The sequence below is a fragment of the Schistocerca americana genome, chromosome 6 (genome assembly GCF_021461395.2).
Source record: "Schistocerca americana isolate TAMUIC-IGC-003095 chromosome 6, iqSchAmer2.1, whole genome shotgun sequence".
Lineage (NCBI taxonomy): Eukaryota > Metazoa > Arthropoda > Insecta > Orthoptera > Acrididae > Schistocerca > Schistocerca americana.
The window spans coordinates 296,737,701-296,759,592 of NC_060124.1; the positions used below are offsets into that span (position 1 = coordinate 296,737,701).

The 21,892-nt window shown below is 38.4% G+C and overlaps 1 protein-coding gene across 1 annotated transcript in view; it reads left to right on the forward strand.

Annotated features, from left to right (window-relative positions):
- The window catches only part of LOC124620103 (beta-galactosidase-1-like protein 2), a 144,106-nt gene that overhangs the window by 96,706 nt on the left and 25,508 nt on the right, over positions 1 to 21,892 (forward strand). The window contains exons 7-8 of the mRNA XM_047146772.1: positions 4,921 to 5,067; positions 21,495 to 21,682. Of these exons, the coding sequence (XP_047002728.1) occupies positions 4,921 to 5,067; positions 21,495 to 21,682 (335 nt within the window). The remainder of the gene's footprint in view (positions 1 to 4,920; positions 5,068 to 21,494; positions 21,683 to 21,892) is intronic.

A 21,892-nucleotide genomic window follows, 5' to 3' on the forward strand; every position in this document is an offset into this window, starting at 1 on the left:
GGTGAAGGAGGCACAGGACCGAAGCACACAAGGACACAGGTACCACAACACGCAGTGAAGCATTTTCGATGGAAAGGAGGATAAAACCATCCCTAGCCGTGAGGCGGTAATGCAAAGTGTAGTAGTTCTGCAACAAATTAGAAGTCTTAGTGGATGGATGATCTGGCCATCCCTTCTGAATACAGCGTAAAACCCGGGAGAGGGTAGGGTCAGAACCCGTAGCAGCCGCCAGCCGGTCCCCGGTGATGGGGAACCCATCCACAACCCGCTGCTCAGCAACATCCAGGTGGAAACACAAACGTTCGTTCCTATCGAATGCCAGATCAGGACCCATGGGAAGGCAAGACAGTGCATCAGCATTCGCATGTTGAGCCGTCGGCCAGAAATGAATCTCATAATTGAAATGAGACAAGTAAAAAGCCCAACGCTGGAGGCAGTGTGCAGCCTTGTCAGGAAGTGACGTTGATGGATGAAACAAGGAAACAAGTGGTTTGTGATCCATAACAAGATGAAATTTGGATTCATAAAGAAAAACACCAAACTTATGAAGAACATAAATAATGGCCAAAGCTTCTTTTTCTATTTCAGAATACTTTTGTTGGGCATCTGTGAGTGTTTTGGAGGCATAAGCAATGGGTTGTTCAGAACCGTCAGAAAAACAGTGTGCAAGAACTGCACCAACCCCGTATTGAGAGGCGTCCATGACAAGAATAAGATGTTGGCTAGGTCGATAAGTAGCCAGGCACGGGGCCTGTTTCAGCATAGTCTTCAATTTCTGGAAAGCCGCATTGCATGACACAGACCAGTGAAAAGGCATGTTTTTATGCATCAGGCGATGCAACAGCTGACCCACTGAAGCAGCAGACAGTAAAAACTTGTGATAGTATGCTATCTTCCCCAAGAAGGCCTGCAGTTCCTTAACAGATGTAGGGCGAGGAAGGGCATCGATCGCAGCAACAGTTTGCTGAAGCAGACGAATACCATCCCGAGACAGTTGAAACCCCAAGTACGTGATAGATGCCTGAAAAAATTGTGATTTCTGAAGATTACACTTAAGACCGTGGGTCCATAAGACATAAAAACGTGTGCGGAGATTTTGAAGATGTTCGTCAGTGGTGGAGCCAGTGACAACAATGTCGTCCTGGTAATTTATACACCCAGGGACAGTGAGCAATAATTGTTCCAAGAATCTCTGAAAGAGAGCAGGGGTGCTGGCAACCCTGAATGGCAATTGTTGGTATTGATAGAGGCCGAAAGGCGTGTTAAGGACCAGAAACTGCCGGGAATCAGCGTCGAGCTGAAGTTGATGATAAGCTTCTGACAGGTCAAGTTTAGAAAACTACTGGCCTCCAGCAAGTTTAGTGAACAATTCTTCAGGTTGAGGTGTAGGGTAAGTGTCAATAAGGCATTGAGCATTTAAAGTGGCTTTGAAATCACCACAGAGGCGAATATCACCATTTGGCTTAGCAACGACAATGACAGGAGAGGACCACTCACTGGAAGTGACAGGAAGCAAGAGCCCTGAAGCAGTGAGATGATCCAGCTCCCATTTGACCTGATCACAAAGGGCCACAGGAATGGGCTGAGCCCGAAAAACTTAGGCCGAGCAGTGAGTTTGAGGGTGATATGAGCTTCAACGTCATTTGCACAGCCTAACCCAGGAGAAAAAAGGGACAAAAATGTCGTCGACAAGGAATCCAATTGAGCATAAGGAATAACATCAGAAACGATATTGACAGAGTCATATATGGAGAACCCAAAAACACGAAAGGCATCGAAACCAAAAAGATTCTCCGCGTTACTATGGTCGACCACAAACATGGGAACAGTGCGAATGACAGATTTGTAAGATACTTCAGCATCAAATTGTCCCAAGAGAGAAATCTTCTGTTTATTGTACGTCTGTAATTGCGTAGTGACAGGTGACAGTATTGGAGAACCCAACTGAAGATATGCCCGAGAATTGATGATAGTGGCAGCAGAACCAATATCCACCTGCATGTGAACATCTCGACCAAGCATTTGGACAGTGAGGAATAACTTCCCTGAAAGGGAAGAAGTACAATTGACAGATAACACAGAATCAGAATCAGTGTCATGTTCATGAACATCATGTATGTGCTCGGATTTGCAAATAGATGACACATGACCCTTTTTTTGTTTGCATTTGTGACACACGGCCCAATGTTGTGGACAATCTTATCATGAATGTTTCGTAAAACACCGCGGACATGAAGGAAGTTGCCGTGGGATTTGCTGCAGTTCCTTAGAGGTTTGTTTATGGTTAGGCCTAGGCTGTGCTTAGGAGCGTACTACAGCCACGTCGGCTGGCGGGGACATGCCACACGCTTCGTCAACATCACACAGAGGTTGTATTTCCCTGACGTCGCCCCATGCCTCTATTTGTGCTCCAGCGATGCGAGAAATTTCAAAAGACTGAGCGATGGATAGGACTTCATCTAGAGTCAGATTTCCCAACTGAAGGGCATGTTGCCTAACTTCTTTGTCAGGTGCCAATTGGATAATAGCATCCTGTACCGTGGAATCAGTGTAGGATTCTTTGTGAACTTCAGTAACACATTGACACTTTCTACTGAGGCCGTGAAGTTCAGCAGCCCAAGCATGATAGGATTGATTCCGTTGTTTTTGACAACAATAAAAGTCAACACGAGAGGCTACCACATGCATTTGCTTTTGAAAATAGACGGACAGAAGTGAGAACATTTCAGCAAAGGACAAAGATGCAGGATCTTTCAAAGAGCCAATTGCCGCAACAACCGATACATTTGAGGTGAAATCCATGAAAGGAACAGAGACTTACACATTTGTTTGTCCGTGACATGACATGCCAAGAAGTGCTGTCGAAGACGTTTTTCGTAATCAGACCAGTCTTCCGCCATCTCGTCGTAAGGAGGAAAAGGAGGTAGAGACAATGAGAGACACCCCACATTTGATGCTGCGACGAAGTCACGAACTGCATCGGTGAGAAGCATTTGCTGTTCTTTGCGACCTTGCAATAGTTGCTCTAAAGTAGCCATGGAAACATGTGGGTCAATGATGGAAAAGAAAAATCACTACCTCATTGCCAATTGTTATAACTTCAAGTTGAACAAATATATTTCAAGGAAGATGCAATACATGAAAGTCACAGATCAAGTAAACAGAGTAAGACATGTGCACAATTTAACAGTCAAATCATAACTGAGTCCGACTCTAGTGGCCGCTGGCTGGCTGGCCGCTTAGGTGGCGCTGCTGCTGCATGGCTGCCAGACAGCGCCGCATGTAGAGGACGTGCGTAACTGTGCGGTGGCACTTTGAAAGATTGGCGAGTCACAACATACACATCAGTGATTAGTAATTTCTTAGTACAGTTTCACATTCCAGGATGATACACCCACATCTGAAATGATCTTTAAAGTAGGGGTTATGTTTCCAAAAAGTTATCAACTTTACAGATTTGTCATTTTCCATAAAAGTGAAAGTAATTATGCCCTCATTGATAAATCATGAAATATGGTACCTTGCTGGTTCTAAGTTGTCTTTGTTGTCTTCTTAAGTATATTGCTATTGGCACAGGCTTCATGAGTTTGAAGAAATTAGCTACAAAGTTTAATTTGGATTATCAAGTTAGTTCCCCTCGTTTTGTCTTCTGTATTCTTTAGAATAAACAATGATAAATCAACTTTCAGAGAAATACAACTCTCTGCAACTGCACAGTGCATTTGCTTAGCTGCCAATGAAAGTATTTAAATTCACATTACATAATTTTAGCATAAATATAAAAAAATGTGAAAGCATTATTGTAAATAATTATATAAAATGAAAATGTTTTTTGTTAATTAAGTATAAAATTATTTAGTTCATGAAAAACCGTAGTTTACAAAGTATATTGCTCTTAAAATAGAAACCAATGAACAGATCAATATCCAAAGCATTTCTAATAACCAATATGCTAATTACATCCCAGATTTCCAACTAAATTTTCAATTTCTCCTGTCTGCATTTATATTCTTTATGAGTTGTCATTGGTCCTGGAAGCTCATGATTCATATTTATTTTCAGTGTAGAGGTTAACTATAACTTCATTCTCTTTAATCTGATGATTCCATGCCCTTAATATACCTATTGATATTATTGTCACTTCTTTGAGGGTGTGTATTTTCTATCTGATGTTAAAACTAGTTTTGCAAGTATCCAGTCTGTCTGAAATAAGTTATGTACAATGGACATGTTTAATATTCTTATTAATGACAGAGAATTCCAATCATTCATCAGCTTCTGAACTATTTGCTTGACACCCTCATTAATTGATTCATGTTATATAGGAGCATGATGTAAAACACTGACTCTGCAACAGAATAATAGAGTAGAAGAATGCTAAAAAGATCAGGAAGAAGTGCTTTGGATACGAGGAAATTGTCATGACTTTAACTAGGGAATGAAGCACAGATATGAGTATATGACTGAGATGCTTTCATTGCAAATGGCTGAATTTTGGCAAATGTGACAGCCTAGCTTTCCAAGCACATTAAAGGTTTATGCAGATTTTTGTTATAACTGAATTTACTTTTCTTTCACATTTATCAGGGTTACTTTATGTAATTGAGGTCAGTCTTGTTTCAAGGGAGCATATTTTGACAACTGACCTGCTTATTCTCATTGGAATCTTTGAGCCATAGTCTTAGATATGTGCTGCAAGCCTGGACTGGCCTGGATACCTGGAAAAAATTCTGTTTATAGTTATTTGTTATATCTGTGATGAGTCCTTGTTTGGGAAGCACAACCAATACTGGAAATCATTCCTTGATTCTCAGCAGAATTGAAATTTCCACACCTTTTTTTCAGATGCTCTATATAATGAACTAGTATTTTTATGGACATGTGATACTATAAATAAATTTAAATAATTTTTATTTAAAGGTTTCCGAAACATATTGGAAAGAATCATAACATATCCTGCCTCCTTCAACCTCTACATGTTCCATGGAGGGACAAGCTTTGGATTCATGAGTGGAGCAAATGCTGCATCATCATTCCCAACCTATAAACCACAAGTTACAAGCTATGGTATGTTTTAAGTCTTTCTTTTTTAGACTTAAACGTTTTATTACACAAAGTAACAGCAGCATGAATAACCACACTTGATATTGTTATGCTTTCATTATAAAGCAGGTGATTTGTTTTGAACTATGTTTGTTCATGTGACTGTGGTTTGTAAACAGTTGTGAAAGATAAGATTCCAGTGTCTTGATGTAATGTAATTTGAGCTGCTTTGCCATGTTATTGAGTAGATAACTGATGAAAACATTTAACACTGCGCCATAATGATAGTCATATATACTCAATAACTGTTGTTTTGTAATATATATGCATGGACTTATATTGTTGAGGAAATTTAGAAGTAAACAGCAATACATAGAACATGAGAATAGGTAAAGAGAGAAAAACAGGAAGATATCTAGTGGCTGCTGCAGTGATAAATTTCAGTGTGATAGCCATAGAGCTTCCTCCTGCACTGTTGCCTATAATGTGTTCAGAATGATGAAGTTAGACAGTGGATGCCAGGAAAGGAGGATGACTGGAGATGAATAAGGATATACATTTAGCTCAATACCTTCATCAAGAAATGGAATGTGAACAAATATATCTGTTCTGCCGACGGCATTGAGGTGTGGACAAGGAGGAAAGAAATAAAGAAGAACTGCCAGCAAGGAATAGATTTGGCTAAGCAAAGTAAAGTTTGAGGAAAGATGAAGAACTACTCAAGAAAAGCATTTTTAAGAGGTAAAAGTACTACAAAGAGTTCCACAAGGTTAAGTTCTTCAAAAATGTATTCCACAATCTATAGAAGTAAATACTTGTTAACAGCTATACTTGGAGTATCCTGACCAAGCACAATAATATCACTACAGATGGAAACAGTAGTCTTCTCATCTGTGAAGAACTCAGCAGTCTTAGACTTCCTGGCAGATTAAAACTGTGTGCTGTGCCAGGACTCAAACCTGTGACCTTTGCCTACTGGGTGCAAGTGCTCTACAAACTGAGCTATCTAAGCATGACTCATGACCTTCTTTCACACCCTATAATCTGTTTGAGTTTTGATATACAGTCACTGTAAATCTAGCTCCACAATTCAAAACATAATGGCACAAGAAAGCTGAACAAAAATGAAAGCACACATGAGAATTAGATCTGGGCCAAAGCTATACAAGAGGGCAAGTATGAATTTCAGGATACATTCATCTATTAATCAAGAAAATATATTGAGACACTGGACACACTCAGGAGAATGGTAGTTCAAATCCACATCTGGACACCCAAATTTGTTATCCATCATTTTCCTAACTCATATGTTCCCCATCTCTAATTAGTTCATCACAGATGAGACATTAAAGACCTAACATTCATCCCTTATTTCTAGAATGTAAAGAGAGTGGATGAAATTCCAGAAGGATGAAAAATAACAATCGTGCCATATTTTCAAGAATGGTATCAAAGGGGCTACACTACTTGTCATAAGATTCCTCTTCACAGAATTCGTTTTAAGATACACTCAAAATGTTTAATGAAGCACACAAAGATCATTCCTAGCCACAGTTGCTCAACACCACACTACAAAATATAGAAAGATAAAACATTTAGCAAGAACTTCAATAGAATTCAAAATGGAGGCATGAACATCGTATGCTTGACATATTCTGACATTGTAATCATATTGTCTAGATACTGGGAAAAATTGTTATGAATGCATCAAGCTCATATGTATGCTCTGTCTGTGCCAACTCTTACAGTTGGTGTTATCATGTGAATGCATGCACAGCAGTGTAGTTATTTGTTGATTTGTAAAAAAGATGCAAAAGTTTCGTTGCATTCCACTGCTAGAAATGTTTCAGTCTGTGGTAAGAAACATTTATGTATGCCAGTTATTTATTTATTTATTTTATTTATGCATAGGAATAAAATTTTCCAGTTAAACATGATCCCATGCTCAAAATTGCAATTTCAGTGACTGAAAGTCAAAGATTAAAAAGTGTTCTCTCAAAAAGTTTTCCATGACCATGAACGCTGCTCAGTAAAAAATAAAAATCATTGTTACCTAGTTATTTATACAAGGAGTGCCAGAGTCTGGCAAATAAAAATTCATTTAATAAAATGTGTGGAAGTCTTGTGATGACTTCAGTGTGTTTTATGTATAGTTGCTGAAAGTCATTGTGACACTGAAAATATTATGAGCTTCCTGAAATTCCAAGAACTACTTGTTCCCATATACAGTGTGTTCCAGACTCGTCATGTCAAATTATGTGATTGGTTTGGAATTGTTATCTGAGTACTTTAAGATAACTAACCAATGGTTGGAAGCATATATTTCAAGTGGTAAAGGGTGTAGAATGAGCATTCATTCAATCACAAATAACGTTCTGCAATTCTCATCATGAAGGAAAAACTTCAGTGATGCATAATGAGTCAAGTTATACATTAACAGACAGAATAAACCACAGCTGGCCACTTGTGTAAAATACACTGAGGTGACAAAAGTCATGAGATAGTAATATGCACATAAATATAGATGGTGGTAGCATTGCATACACAAGGTATAAAAGGACACTGCATTGGCAAAGCTGTCATTAGTACTCAGGTGTTTCATGTGAAAAGGTTTCTGATGTGATTATGGCAGCACAATAGGAATTAACAGAGTTTGAATGCAGAATGGTAGTTAGAGTTAGATGCATGGGACATTCCATTTCGAAAATCATTAGGGAATTCCATACTCCAAGAGGCACAGTGTCAAGAGAATGCCAAGAACACAATATTTTAGGCATTACCTCTAACCACAAACAACGCAGTGACTGACAACCTTCACTTAACCACTGAGAGGAACAGTGTTTGTGTAGAGTTGTCTGTGCTAACAGACAAGCAACACTATGTGAAATAACAGCAAAAATCAATGTGGGACATACTAAAAATGTATCCATTATGACAGTGTGGCGAAATTTGATGTTAATGAGCTACGGCAGCAGACGACCAATGCAAGTGCCTTCGTTAACAACATGACGTCACCTGCAACACCTCTCTGTAGGTTGTGACAATATTGGCCATAGCAGTTGCACCTTAAATGACTGGAAAACTGTGGTCTGGTCAGATGAATCCTAATTTCAGTTGGTAAGAGCTGATGGTAGGGTTTGAGTGTGGTGTAGGCCACAAGAAGCCATGGGCCCAAGTTGGCAACAAGGCACTGTGCAAGCTGATGGTGGCTCCATAATAGTGTTGGCTACATATATATGGGAATTGGGTCCTCTGGTCGAACTGAAATGATAATTGACTGGAAATGGTTATGTTCAGTTACTTGGAGACTATTTGCAACCATTCATGGACTTCATGTTCCCAAACAACAACGAAATTTTTATGGATAACAGTGTGCCATGTCATGAGGCAACAATTGTTTGCAATTGGTTTGAAGAAGATTCTGGACAATTTGAGCAAATGGTCTGGCCATCCAGATTGCCTGACATGAATCCCATTGAACATTTGTGAGGTATGATCGAGAGATCAGTTTGTACACAAAATCCTGCACCAGCAACACTTTCAAAATTATGGACAGCTATAGATGCAGCATGACTCAATATTTCTGCAGGGAACTTCCAATGACTTGAGTCCATGCCATGTTCAGTTGGGGCACTAACCCAGGAAAAATGAGGTCTGATATGATATTAGGAAATATCCCATAACTTTTGCCATCTAAGTGTATACTAACATTGAATTATATAAATTGAAGGGGAGAAGAGATGGAATTAATGACATCAGCTATCCAGAACTTTATGCGGAATCAGCGGTGATGAGTGAAAATGTGTGCCAGACCAGGAATCGAACCCAGGCTCTCCTGCTTACTAGGCAGTTGTGTTAACCAGTTCACCATCCAGACACAGTGTTTATCACAACTGCATGGACTATCTCAGCATGCCTCCCAGTTGACTCACCCTCTCGCTGAGTGCCATCTATCTGCAGTCAATGTACATGTCTTCCACATTCACTGCCTTGACATTCAGTTGGACACATCTGAATGAAGAGACATCACACATTCATATATTTTATTCACCTTCATGGGCAGCAAATCCTCAACCTTCAGTGCAGATGTGCAATTACCTTTGGCCTACTGTGGAAATGGCAAAGCAGCAAGCATGAAGGACATGGCCGGGGACTGGAGATAGGTGGCATTTAGTGGGAGTGTGGATCATGCAGGAGGCATGCTGAGATAGTCTGCACAACTGCAATATACACTGTGTCCAGATGGTAGAGAGGTTAACACAACTGTCTAGTAAGCAGGAGATCCTGGGTTCAAGTCATGACCCAGCACACATTTTCAGTTGTTACTGCTGATTCCAAATAAATTCACAATGCAGCTGACATCAATAATTCCTTTCCTTTCTCCCTCTTCTCCCTTTTATTTACATAATATGTATCACAGTTGCGGATACTACATGGTGTCTGAAAGAACAGACACCACACATTCATGTAATACCAAATTATGACTAGCACTAATCTACTGAAACTGATATTTGTGGTATTTACTTCTATATTACACTATAAATATATGCTAGGAAAAATAACTGCTTTGGAATAATCCACTGCTTCTCCTCCTATACTACCCAGTTTCTGTTGCCATCTAATACTTCAAACAAAGCATTTACGTAGCTTTATAGAGTTCACTGTCAACTGTCTATGCATTAAGTGAGGATCTATCTAATACAATTATTATAGAAATGCACATGAGTACTAAAGATTTGTGCCCATATAATAGATGGTTGCATCCTAAATTTAAATGAGTTTGTGCACTAGTGAAAACTATCAAATAAGTGCTTATTAACCCACCTCTGTGGCCAAGGTTGCCAAAGCATGCTTGTGAAGTGGTGCTTGACCCAGAGGAAGCTGGTTCAAATCCTGTTTATTACAAAACATTGTAATGGGGCATATTGCAAATAATCAAACAAACAAAAAGTGCACATTACAAATCTGAAATATCCTGAAGTACATAAATGTGATAGAAATGAAGAGAGAAAAGTACTGGTATTGAGGATACATCTATTCTAATCAAACTTTCTGTGAAGTACATCACAAAAAATAAAATAATTATCACCAGGATACTTGCTGTAGTAAGCAGTCAGTGCCAGTTTCAGACTATAATTGCCTACATGCACCACATGCATTAATCAAAAGTCTTGGACTTGCAACTAAACAAATAGACATTAGAATTGTGCAAGCAGTTACTGAGGACAACATTTCCTGGTCAAAAGATGAAATTTTGTGAGTAGATGCTTTAATTGCACATAATAATGACAGTTTGAAGGCTCTAAAAGAGCAGTTAAATTATACGAGTGCAACAAACATTGCATTGATTTGTCCTATATCCAAAAAAGTAGGCCAAATTTGCAAGAGCACAAAGCACAAACATCAACATCTGCATCTACATCTATATGATTATTCTGCAATTCACAATTAAGTTCCTGCCAGAGGAACCACCTTTAAGCTTACTCTCTACTTTTCCACTCTCAAACAGCTTGCGGGAAAAATGAACACTTACATATTTCTGTGTGAACTCTGATTTCTATTACTTTATTATGGTGATCATTTCTCCCTATGTAGGAGGGCACCAACAAAATCTTTGCACACTCCAAGGAGAAAGTTGGTGATAGAAATTTCATGAGAAGGTCCTGCCACAGTAAAAAATGCATTTGCTTTAATGACTGCTACCCCAGTTTGTGTATCATATCAATGGCACTCTCTCACACCTTTTGTGATAGTAAAAAATGAGCTGCCCTTCTTTGAACTTTTTTGATGTCCTCCGTCAATCCCATCTGATGGGCATACACACTACAGCAGTACTCTAGAAGAGGCCAGAGAAGCATAGTGTAAGCAGTCTCCATAGTAAAGCTGTTACAGCTTCTAAGTGGTCTGGCAGTCTTTGGTTTGCCTTCCCATATTATCTATGTGATCGTTCCAATTTAAGTTACTCATACTTGTAATCTGCTGGTATTCAGTTGAGTTTACAACCTTTAGATTTGTATGATTTATTATGTAACTGAAATTTAGTGAATTATTTTTAGTACTCATGTGGATGGCTTCACATTTTCCATGATTTAGAGGGAGTTGCCACTTTTTGCACCATACAGGTATCTTGTGTAAATCATTTTGCTATTTGTTTTGATCATCTGAACACATTACATGACTTTAAATGACAGCATCATCTGCAAACAGTCTGACAGGACTGCTCAGATTGTCTTCTAAATAGTTTATGAAGATCAGGAACAACAGAGGACCTATAACACTTCCTTGGGAAACGCCAGATATTACCTTCATTTATACTTTCCTTCAGTTACTATGAAAAGTGATCTTTCTGACAGGAAATAACAAATTCAGTCACACAATTGAGATGATACTCCATAGGCACACAATTTAATTAGAAGTCACTTGCGAGGAACAGTGTCAAAATTCTCATGCAAGTCTAAAAAAGTGAAACAAATTTGACATTTCATAATAAGACTTACCAGGAACAAACTTGTCAACAGCAGTTAGTTTGAATACAGAAAGTCTTTTACAAATTGTGTCGGCCCTGAAAAGGGCCTTTTTTGTAGCTAGAAGATTGTTTGCTTAAGGCAGGTGCTCAAACTGGTGACTCTCTGATGTGATACAAGCTTGGTAATGTTGAACGGTGTTTTGCCAAACTCTTTCAAAGATTCCTGGCATTGCCTTGATGTGCCTGGTGGCATGTTGAGTGTGATCAATTAATTCCTCTTCATTCCTAGGTGGTATGCATCCAGGTGGAGGGACTATAACCTTGAAGAATCCCCACAGGAAAAAGTCTGGGGTGTGAGGTGAGGTAATCTCAGGTGCCATGTCCTACAAGCACCTCTACCAATTATCTGGCTGTCGAAGAGTTCATTTAAATACCTATGCACAGCACAACTGTTATGTGCAGGCTGCATCCACATGTATAGCCATATGTCCAGGGCAACATCTTCCAGGAGGCCGAGTAGAGTTTCTTGCAAAAAGTGGAGGTAATTTGCCCCGGTAAGTTGAAGAGGTAGATGGACTGACCCAATCAGATGGTCACCCACAACACCTGCCCAATCGCTGAGCGAAAATTGTTCCTTGTGTCCTCGGATGTACGTGATGTAAGGATTTCCCCTTGCCCAGTAATGAACGTTCTGAGTGTTGTAAAGGCCATCCTGATGGAAGGTGCACTCATTGGTAAACAACAGAATAGTGGGGAAGCCAGGATCTTGTGCAACACATCATGGAAACCACCGGCAGAACCCTAGCCTGTGTTCATAGTCCACCACAGGCTTTAGGTCTTGGACAGGGTGGAAACTAAATAGATGCTGGTCATCATCCCTCAAAACCTCCCAGACTAACTGATGAGTGACCTCCATGTCACGTCCGGCTGCTTGAATACTTGTCATAGATGCTTCTCCGAAGAGCTTGAGAACAGTTTCTGCAAATGCAGCATCCCATCGCATCATGTTGGATATCTTCCAACATCACCATGATATCCTGCTAATGAGCCTTTTTTGCCAAGTCACCAGTGAACTACTGTAAACATTTATGGGTGTGAGTGGTGTCTTACTGGGTACCGTTCCTCATACAAGCGTTGAGCTACATGCGCATTACTGTCAGCTTATCCGTAAACAAAAACCATATCTCGTTGTTCTTCAAATGAATACTGTGCCGCCATCCTTACTGTATGACTAAATCACAGGTGATGTGTGTGTGCTCTGAAGTGAAGCTTAAATGTGAATGCCTCTGATGTGAGGTGGAGACAAACAGCAAGACCTATTCAACACATCTGCATATTATGTTGGGGCATTGACAGGGTGAGGGACATTTGTGTGCATGAACCAACAATGACAGCACTGCCTGTCAACCAACAAATGGCAACAGGGCAATCCCACGGCCAATCAGAGTGTGTGGTGCTAAGTTTCCAGAGTTTAAAAATGGTGCATTGTCAGCCTACACAACATTAGTAAGTTTGGTTCCTACTGGCATCAGCTATCCAGGGCTAAAATTTCATTACATAATTTTTCTCCATCTTGTATAATACAAGCACAAATGGAATTAGCAAGGAATGACACCAGGAATTACTGTAATGCAGCTGCACCATAATGTAAGATTCTCATGTTAACTGACAAAAATGATGGAAACTGTGTGTGAAGACACCACTCTTGTAATATCCTTTGTTAAGCCAGGTGCACTATTTTATGAAGTTACCAGAAATATTCATAACAAAATCAAACACCTGGGAAAAGAAATGCATTAATAGTGTTTGCTGGAGCAAATGGCAGTTGTAACTGGGAGAAGACTGTACTTTCAGTAATGCTGTAAATGAAGTAATCAGAAACATAGTTCACACAAGGATGATACTGTGTGCAGTTCCTTAGCAGCAGGAGAGGGTACAGGTAAATGATGACATAAATCAGCTGAACAAATACTTTGTAAAAGCAGGTGAAAAATACAATCATGTCAAAGTAGTTGATGTAAACATATTCCTAAGAAGACATATTTCATATGACAAGAATTTGATGTATACAAAATAGGAAGAAATAAACTATTCAGAAAATTAAAGTGTGTGATATCAACCAAAATGCAGATGACAGTAATGAAAGATAACACAGAAAAAATGATAGTGACAAGAGAAAGAAAAAGGAAGATGTGCGAACTGGATCATCATACTCCAAAAATGAAGAAGGTCATGCTGATCCAACAACAGAAGATGCAGCATTAAATGCATTAATGAAACCATCACATTGTAATTGAAAAATCATACACAACACCACCAAAAGAATATGAAATACATCAAAATATGAGAAACCAACTTCAGAAGTTGCACAGATAAAAACAAAACTAACATGGCCTTCACAGAGAGCATGAACAGCTCCCCACTACTTAGCAAAAGAATTTTTATTCCACAGCCAATATAAGAGAAAGGGAGAGGAACATAGGTAATAATGAATAGAATGTGATAAGACATGAGTCTCCAACTACTACAGATTTTCAACAACTCAGGCATCATTGAATGGAAAATAACATTATAATTGTGCACCAAAATATTCAGTACTTAGGAACAAAAAACTAGCAGTGCTCCTGAGTGAAACACAGCCAGATGTGTTATACCTTAGTGTGCTTGGACTAAATGAAGGAAAACTTTGCACTCTAAAAATAGGTCACTACTATCTGTTTCATTATTTCCATAGATCAAAACATAAAGTTGGAGATGTTACTATATTCAAGAAGAAAATTAGTAGTACACAAGACACTGGATACTGTAATTGTATAAATATTACAGAGTGCTTTGAAAAGGATTTTGAAATTACTAGTGTCATGAGTGAATATTGCAACATTTCTGAAAAAACATTTAAAATTATGTTACAGTATTTAGAGGTACAACATACATATAGGTAAAGAATCAAACAGAAATAAGGAACATTATTACAGAGTAATATGAAAATAATAATAAATGTACCTACAAGAGTGACTGATCAGATTCAGACCATCATATATAACAATACCAATAATACTGTAAATAATTAATGTCAAGCAAAAGTTCTGCAAACAGCACTTTCTGGTCATCATAAATTAAAGTTTTGTATGCACACAAATAGGAGCTCAAAAACAGCAGCAAAGCAAAATAAGACAAATCAGCCTGCAAAACATGAGCATTTTGAAAATACCTCTGAAGAAAGAAGACTGAACTGAAACATTCCAAGCACAAAGCACAAATGAGAAGTATGATGAAAACTCAAACAAGGAACGAAGAACCACGAAACAGTATTAGAAGAAGTACAGGAAAAAAAATTAAAGAAGTAAAAGTCAGTTTAATGAACAGAGCCATTGAAAATTCAAATCATAAAGGTAAAACAGCATGGGTTATAAGCAACACTGAAAGATGTGGTCAAAAGAGTGTAAACAACAGAAATTTTATTAGTTTAATGAGGCCTTAGAACAGTATAGTTACAGATGGAACAAAAAATTGCTAGAACACTCAACAACAGTTTTATAAATTTTGTACAAAATTTAAAGAGGAAAAGAAATCATGTTGTGTAAATGTGTCCTAGACACTTTAGCAACCATCCCAATCAATGTCTCTGCAATCAGTAATGAAACCAGAATTCATAAAAATAATTCAGAAATTAAAATCCAAGAAGTCTACAGGAAACAATGAAATCTCAAATTATCTAATAAAGCATGTGAGTGATGAAATAGTTGAATCTCTTTTGGGTATAGCAAGCTGCTCATTCAGAGGAGTATTTCCATGAAAATTACAAATACGCACAGTAGTACCAATATGTAACAAAGGTAACAAAGGTGACCCAAATAACTACAGCTGGGCATTATTAATCTTGAGTTCCCAAAAATGTTGGAGATGCTTATACATAGCAGAATGGCCGCATTTATAGGGAAACATAGTATTCTGACTCCAGCCAATACGGTTTCCAAAATGGGAGATCTATAGAAACCACTCTCTCAAGCTTTACATAATCTGTTATAGAGGCATTAGACAAAAGAAATTCTGTATCTGCTATGTTTCTGCATCTGTCTAATACTTCTGACAGTTATCCATACGTCATTAACAGAAAAACTTTAAAGCTATGGCATTATGTGAACACACGTGCAATGGATAAAATCATATGTCAGGAATTGAAAGCTGGATGCATATCTGAAATCAGTGATATTAAGTACAGTATATCTCAAGGATCTGTACTTGGCCCACTTCTGTTCATCTTATTTATAAGTAATATTGAACTCAATGAAAAGGCTCATAAAACAGTGTATGCTGATGATATGGAATAGTCAATGGAGAAGAAAATCTGGAAATGCTTTATATCAACAAACAGTACAGACCAGTGGCTCATACAGAAAGAGTTAATTATAAATCTAAAAAAGACAATGTTCATGATGTTCATAAATATAGAGGAGGAAGAGCACATAAATATATTCATAGGTGAAACAATACTGAAAGAAGTTACCTGTATAAAATTTTAGAGAATTACAGTTTACAATAAGCTCCAATGGAGAGAACATATTGATAGTTTCCAGAATGAGATTTTCACTCTGCAGCGGAGTGTGCACTGATATGAAACTTCCTGGCAGATTAAAACTGTGTGCCCGACCGAGACTCGAACTCGGGACCTTTGCCTTTCGCGGGCAAGTGCTCTACCAACTGAGCTACCGAAGCACGACTCACGCCCGGTACTCACAGCTTTACTTCTGCCAGTACCTCGTCTCCTACCTTCCAAACTTTACAGAAGCTCTCCTGCAAACCTTGCAGAACTAGCACTCCTGAAAGAAAGGATATTTCGGAGATATGGCTTAGCCACAGCCTGGGGGGTGTTTCCAGAATGAGATTTTCACTCTGCAGCTGAAAGAAAGGATATTGCGGAGACATGGCTTAGCCACAGCCTGGGGGGTGTTTCCAGAATGAGATTTCCACTCTGCAGGAGAGCTTCTGTAAAGTTTGGAGGGTAGGAGACGAGCTACTGGCAGAAGTAAAGCTGTGAGTACTGGGGGTGAGCTCAGTTGGTAGACCACTTGCCCGCGAAAGGCAAAGGTCCCGAGTTCGAGTCTCGGTTGGGCACACAGTTTTAATCTGCCAGGAAGTTTCATATTGATAGAGTGTCTGTTGTAAATTCATATGACACAAGAAATAAAGGCCAGTTGAGAAATATATCACACTGACTGAGAGCTGCTGAAAAAGATCCTCAGTCTTATGTGTACAACTGGTGAAGCATCTTCTTAAGTGTCTACAGGACTTTGCATCTGAAGGGACATACCAAAAACTTCTAAAGTGTTACATAATTGAGAAAGAATTTTATAGTGCAGAGGAGTATGGTATATGTGTAAAGAATGAGGAAGTTAATATTATTTGTATGTTAATATTATTTGTATGTATGCACTTTAATCACTCAAAAATATTGCAGTATGGTGTACATAAATAACTTGTAGTATGTTGTTATGTTTTGTAATAGGTAGGCTAAATATTTGAAGATACTAAGTTAAGTTGACCTGTCCCTTGTTACAGGTACACTCTTTGTACATAATGCAATCAGATGGGACCAAATAAAAATCAGCCAATTAACCAGTCTTATTTAAAGTATGTAAGGCATCTAGAAAGATTGCAATAAAGTCTTTGTTAAACTCCTCTATAAAAAAGATGATAGGAGATATGTCAATAATAATCAACTGGTTTCAGTGCTGATGTCATTTTCTAAAATTTTTTAGAAGGTGATGTATTTTAGAATAGTATCTCACCTGAACAACAATAATATTCTCAGTAAATCACAGTTTGGGTTTCAAAACTGTTGTTCTACTGAGAATGCTGTTTGCACACTAACTCACCAAATTTTACAAGTGTAAAATAAAATAGTGCCAGTTGTCTTTTCCATGCCTGTCTAAGGCATTTAACTTAATGGAAAGATAAACCAAGGTTTCACAGGATTGATGGTATACCCAGTCAATGTATAATGTCATTCCAACCAAAACAATGCAGAAATTTGTACTTAGTTATTCAACCAATGTAATCAGGGGACAATATTGTGACTGGGGAGAAATCATGTAAGTAGTTACACAAGGCTCAAACTTATGATCATTATAGTTCCTCATGTATATAAATAATCTTCCATTTAATATACAACAAGAAGAATTAGTTCTTTTTGCTTATTTTAATCACTCCAAGCATACATGCAGAAAAAGTAGAAATGGTAAACAGTGTTCTCAGAAGTATCATTGACTGGTTTTCTGTGAATGGTCCCTTCTCAATAGTAGAAAGACACAACATATTCAGTTCAGCACATTTGGAGGTACTACACCAGTGATATGTGTAACACATGGTAAAGAAATAAAAAAAACAGTGCAGAAACTTCAAAATCATATCAATAAATGTTTAAACTGGGAAAAGCTGGTTTTGAACTCCTAAAACAACTTATCTCAGCAACATTTGCATTTAGAATCATTGCAAATCTCTGGAAGAGACAGATCAGTAAGTTGATATATGATTCATATTTTCATTTAGTAATGTGATATGGAATAATGGTCTGGGGTAACTCATCTTTCAGAAAGAAAGTCTTCATTTCTCAAAACTGTGCTGTAGAAATAATATTTGGTGTACACTAATGACCGTCTGATAGAAATCTGTTTAAAAAGTCAGGCATTTTGACTAACAGAGTTTATTTATTCCACCACAAATCTGCTGGAATGAAGTACAGATTTATTCAACTGTAGCCTCTGGAACTGCATGCTTGGCATGATTCATGGATGGAAACCAAACCACTTAAATCATTTGATATACACTGATAAGCACACACATTCATTACCACCTGTTCAGTACCATGTTGGTTCATCATTGGAAGACATCATGGCAGTCTTCCTAGATGGCATGCATTTAGCAAGTCCTTGGTAAGTTTCTGATTGTATGTGGCAATAGGTATCTATGCACAGGTCAGGTAAGCTGCAGGCTGGTAGTTGAGGGTGTGCAGGTGGTCCCAGATGGCATCCCAGATGTGTTCCATCAGATTTAGATCAGGCTAATTTGGTGATGAAAACACAACATAAGTTCACTGAAATGGTCCTCAAACTACTGTAGCAAAATTCTGGCCTTATGACATGGACAGTTATCTTGCTAGAAGATGTGATCACCTTTGAAGAAGACATTGAGCATGAAGGGATGCAGGTGATCCACAATAACATTCACGTAGTCCACAGCTGTCATGGTGCCGCTGATTTCTATCACAGGTCCCATGGGAGCCCAGGTGAACATTCCAACTACAATCATAACTGACAAAGTCACTGGGTGATCAACGGAACATTGTACTGTTTCATAAGACTCCCACAGATTATGACAATGATGTAGGCTCAAGCAGTGAATTAAAATTTGTACCAGTGCTGGAAATTGAACCCAGGTTTTCTGCTCACTAAGGCAGATGTGCTAGTCATTACATCACACTGGCACTTTATCATAGATAAAGGAGTGATACTCAATATGTCTCAGGAACATAAACTATGTATGATTAAAGTATCACCTATACCTGGGATTTAGGTAGGATTAACCCCATTTTGCTCACTGTTAAGGTGCTCTTCCAACATTGGAGAGCCTTGGCAACACTGATGCAAGTTTAGATGGGGAATAGCAAGGGGTTGAGGCATGGGTTGCTATATTTATTGGAGATAGAGACATATAAAGATAATCACGCAGTTGTCATTGCCGCTTGTCAGTTTGGTGTGATGACTAGTGCACCTGGTTAGTAAGCAAGAGACCTGGGTTTGATTTCTGGTGCTGGCAAAAGTTTTAATTCATTGCATTAAACTACTTCATTACCACAGATAAAAATGAGACTCAATATGTCTCAGGTACATCAACTGTATATGATTAATCTGTCACAGATTGCCACTTATCCTATTCTACAGAGTGTGTGAGCCTCTGACTTCCACATTTTGTGATGTGATATGGATGTCCAATTCCTTGTTCCTCACTTATGGTTTCAGGAATACCACCAAGAAGGAGAATCATCAGGAATGTGGAACAAGTCAAGATATACATTAACATGAGACAAAGACATCATAAGAGACTTATGCCATATACTGTAGTAACAGGAAACTACCCCCATTATGCTTAGTGCTACTCATGTTTATATCATACAAATTTAATGTAGTAAATTAGTAAGATAGCTGTTATTTGGAAAAAAAATCTGCTGCCACCTTACTTTTATTGTTTATTAGCTGTGTATCTATTATTAACAATTTAATATTTATTTGATTACAATGGTATTACATCTATACATGCAGAGTCCTCATCTAGTAAATTGTTACACAGCTTTATAACAAAAACTATTACTTGCCATGTATCTAACAGAAATCTTAAATTCCTGATTCTAGATATTCACATAAGTTGTAGAAAGAGTGGTTAATGAGAGATACTTTTAATTTGCCTTTGAACTGGCAGGGATTCAGTTTCTTGCTTTATGTTAGACAAGAGCTTATTGAATATCTTACCATCAGCATACATAACTCCACTCTGAACTCCTGAACTCTGGAAGAGGAATCAAAGTCTGAATGAAAATTATTTTTGTGTCTTTTATTGTGACTGTATATACCACAGTTTATTTGAAATTGATCTTGCTTATCAGCAACAAAAACAATTAAAAAGTAAAATAACTCTAAGAGTTCCAAGACCCTTAAAAAGGCTTCTGGAAGAATTATGGTTACATAATTTACACAGTATTCTTACTGCTCACTGCTGCTGAATAAATAATTTATTTAATTTTGGTGCACTGGCCCAGAAAATAATAGTGTAAGACAACAGGGAGTGAAAATATGAGTATGCAATGTAAACCAACATTCTCGTCTTTACATACAGAATGAGATTTTCACTCTGCAGCGGAGTGTGCACTGATATGAAACTTCCTGGCAGATACTGGCAGAAGTAAAGCTGTGAGGACCAGGCATGAGTCATGCTTCGGTAGCTCAGATGTAGAGCACTTGCCCGCGAAAGGCAAAGGTCCCGAGTTCGAGTCTCAGTCGGGCACACAGTTTCAATCTGCCAGAAAGTTTCATATCAGCGCACACTCTGCTGCAGAGTGAAAATCTCATTCTGGAAACATCCCCCAGGCTGTGGCTAAGCCATGTCTCCACAGTATCCTTTCTTTCAGGAGAGCTAGTTCTGCAAGGTTCGCAGGAGAGCTTCTGTGAAGTTTTGAAGGTAGGAGACGAGATACTGGCAGAAGTAAAGCTGTGAGGACTGGGCATGAGTCGTGCTTCCATAGCTCAGATGGTAGAGCACTTGCCCGCGAAAGGCAAAGGTCCCGAGTTCGAGTCTTTGTCGGGCACACAGTTTTAATCTGCCAGGAAGTTTCTCGTCTTTAGGTTAACACAGTTTGTCATGTTGGGTGATGCCAGTGAGCAAGGCAAAAGACAGACCTCCACATAGTAGGCAGATGTTCAGCCTGAGTATTCATATGACTCAGTAGTGGAATGAATATTTTTCCTACAGGTGATGCTATAAACTTTCAGGATTTCATTCTAAAGTCTTTGCATGCCAAAAATGTTTTGGAGATCAAAAACTACTATCTGAATAAATGTGGAGGTTCCTATGGACTTCTCCTCATTCTGCCTCTTTAGCAACAACTACAGAAATATTTTAGCCTTTATTATTTGGTTTCAGATGTTTTGTCATGTTGGGTGATGCCAGTGAGCAAGGCAAAAGACAGACCTCCACATAGTAGGCAGATGTTCAGCCTGAGTATTCATATGACTCAGTAGTGGAATGAATATTTTTCCTACAGGTGATGCTATAAACTTTCAGGATTTCATTCTAAAGTCTTTGCATGCCAAAAATGTTTTGGAGATCAAAAACTACTATCTAAATAAATGTGGAGGTTCCTATGGACTTCTCCTCATTCTGCCTCTTTAGCAACAACTACAGAAATATTTTAGCCTTTATTATTTGGTTTCAGATTATGATGCACCACTGACAGAGGCAGGTGACTACACAGACAAGTACACAGCAGTGCAAGAGCTTTTGGATCAGTATGCTCCCAAGAAATTCCTCAAAGCAGATGCTCCAAAAGAGACTACTAAAGTGGCCTATCCTGATGTCCCTCTTCTTGGACAGCTGAATTTGGATGATTTAGTTGCACAAGTGGTAACCTTAGCTACATTCTCTTTTGTTACAGCCTTAGCTGAAAGAGATGTACAATCTAATTTTAATATCATTAACACTTCATGAACTTAGAATTTTGGATTTACTATTTGGTTAAGGTAGTACTATGGTAAACTTTAAATTAAAAATATCAGCAAACATTGCACAACTCATGAGACTGTTCAGTCCAAGGTTTTCATAATACCACAAAGT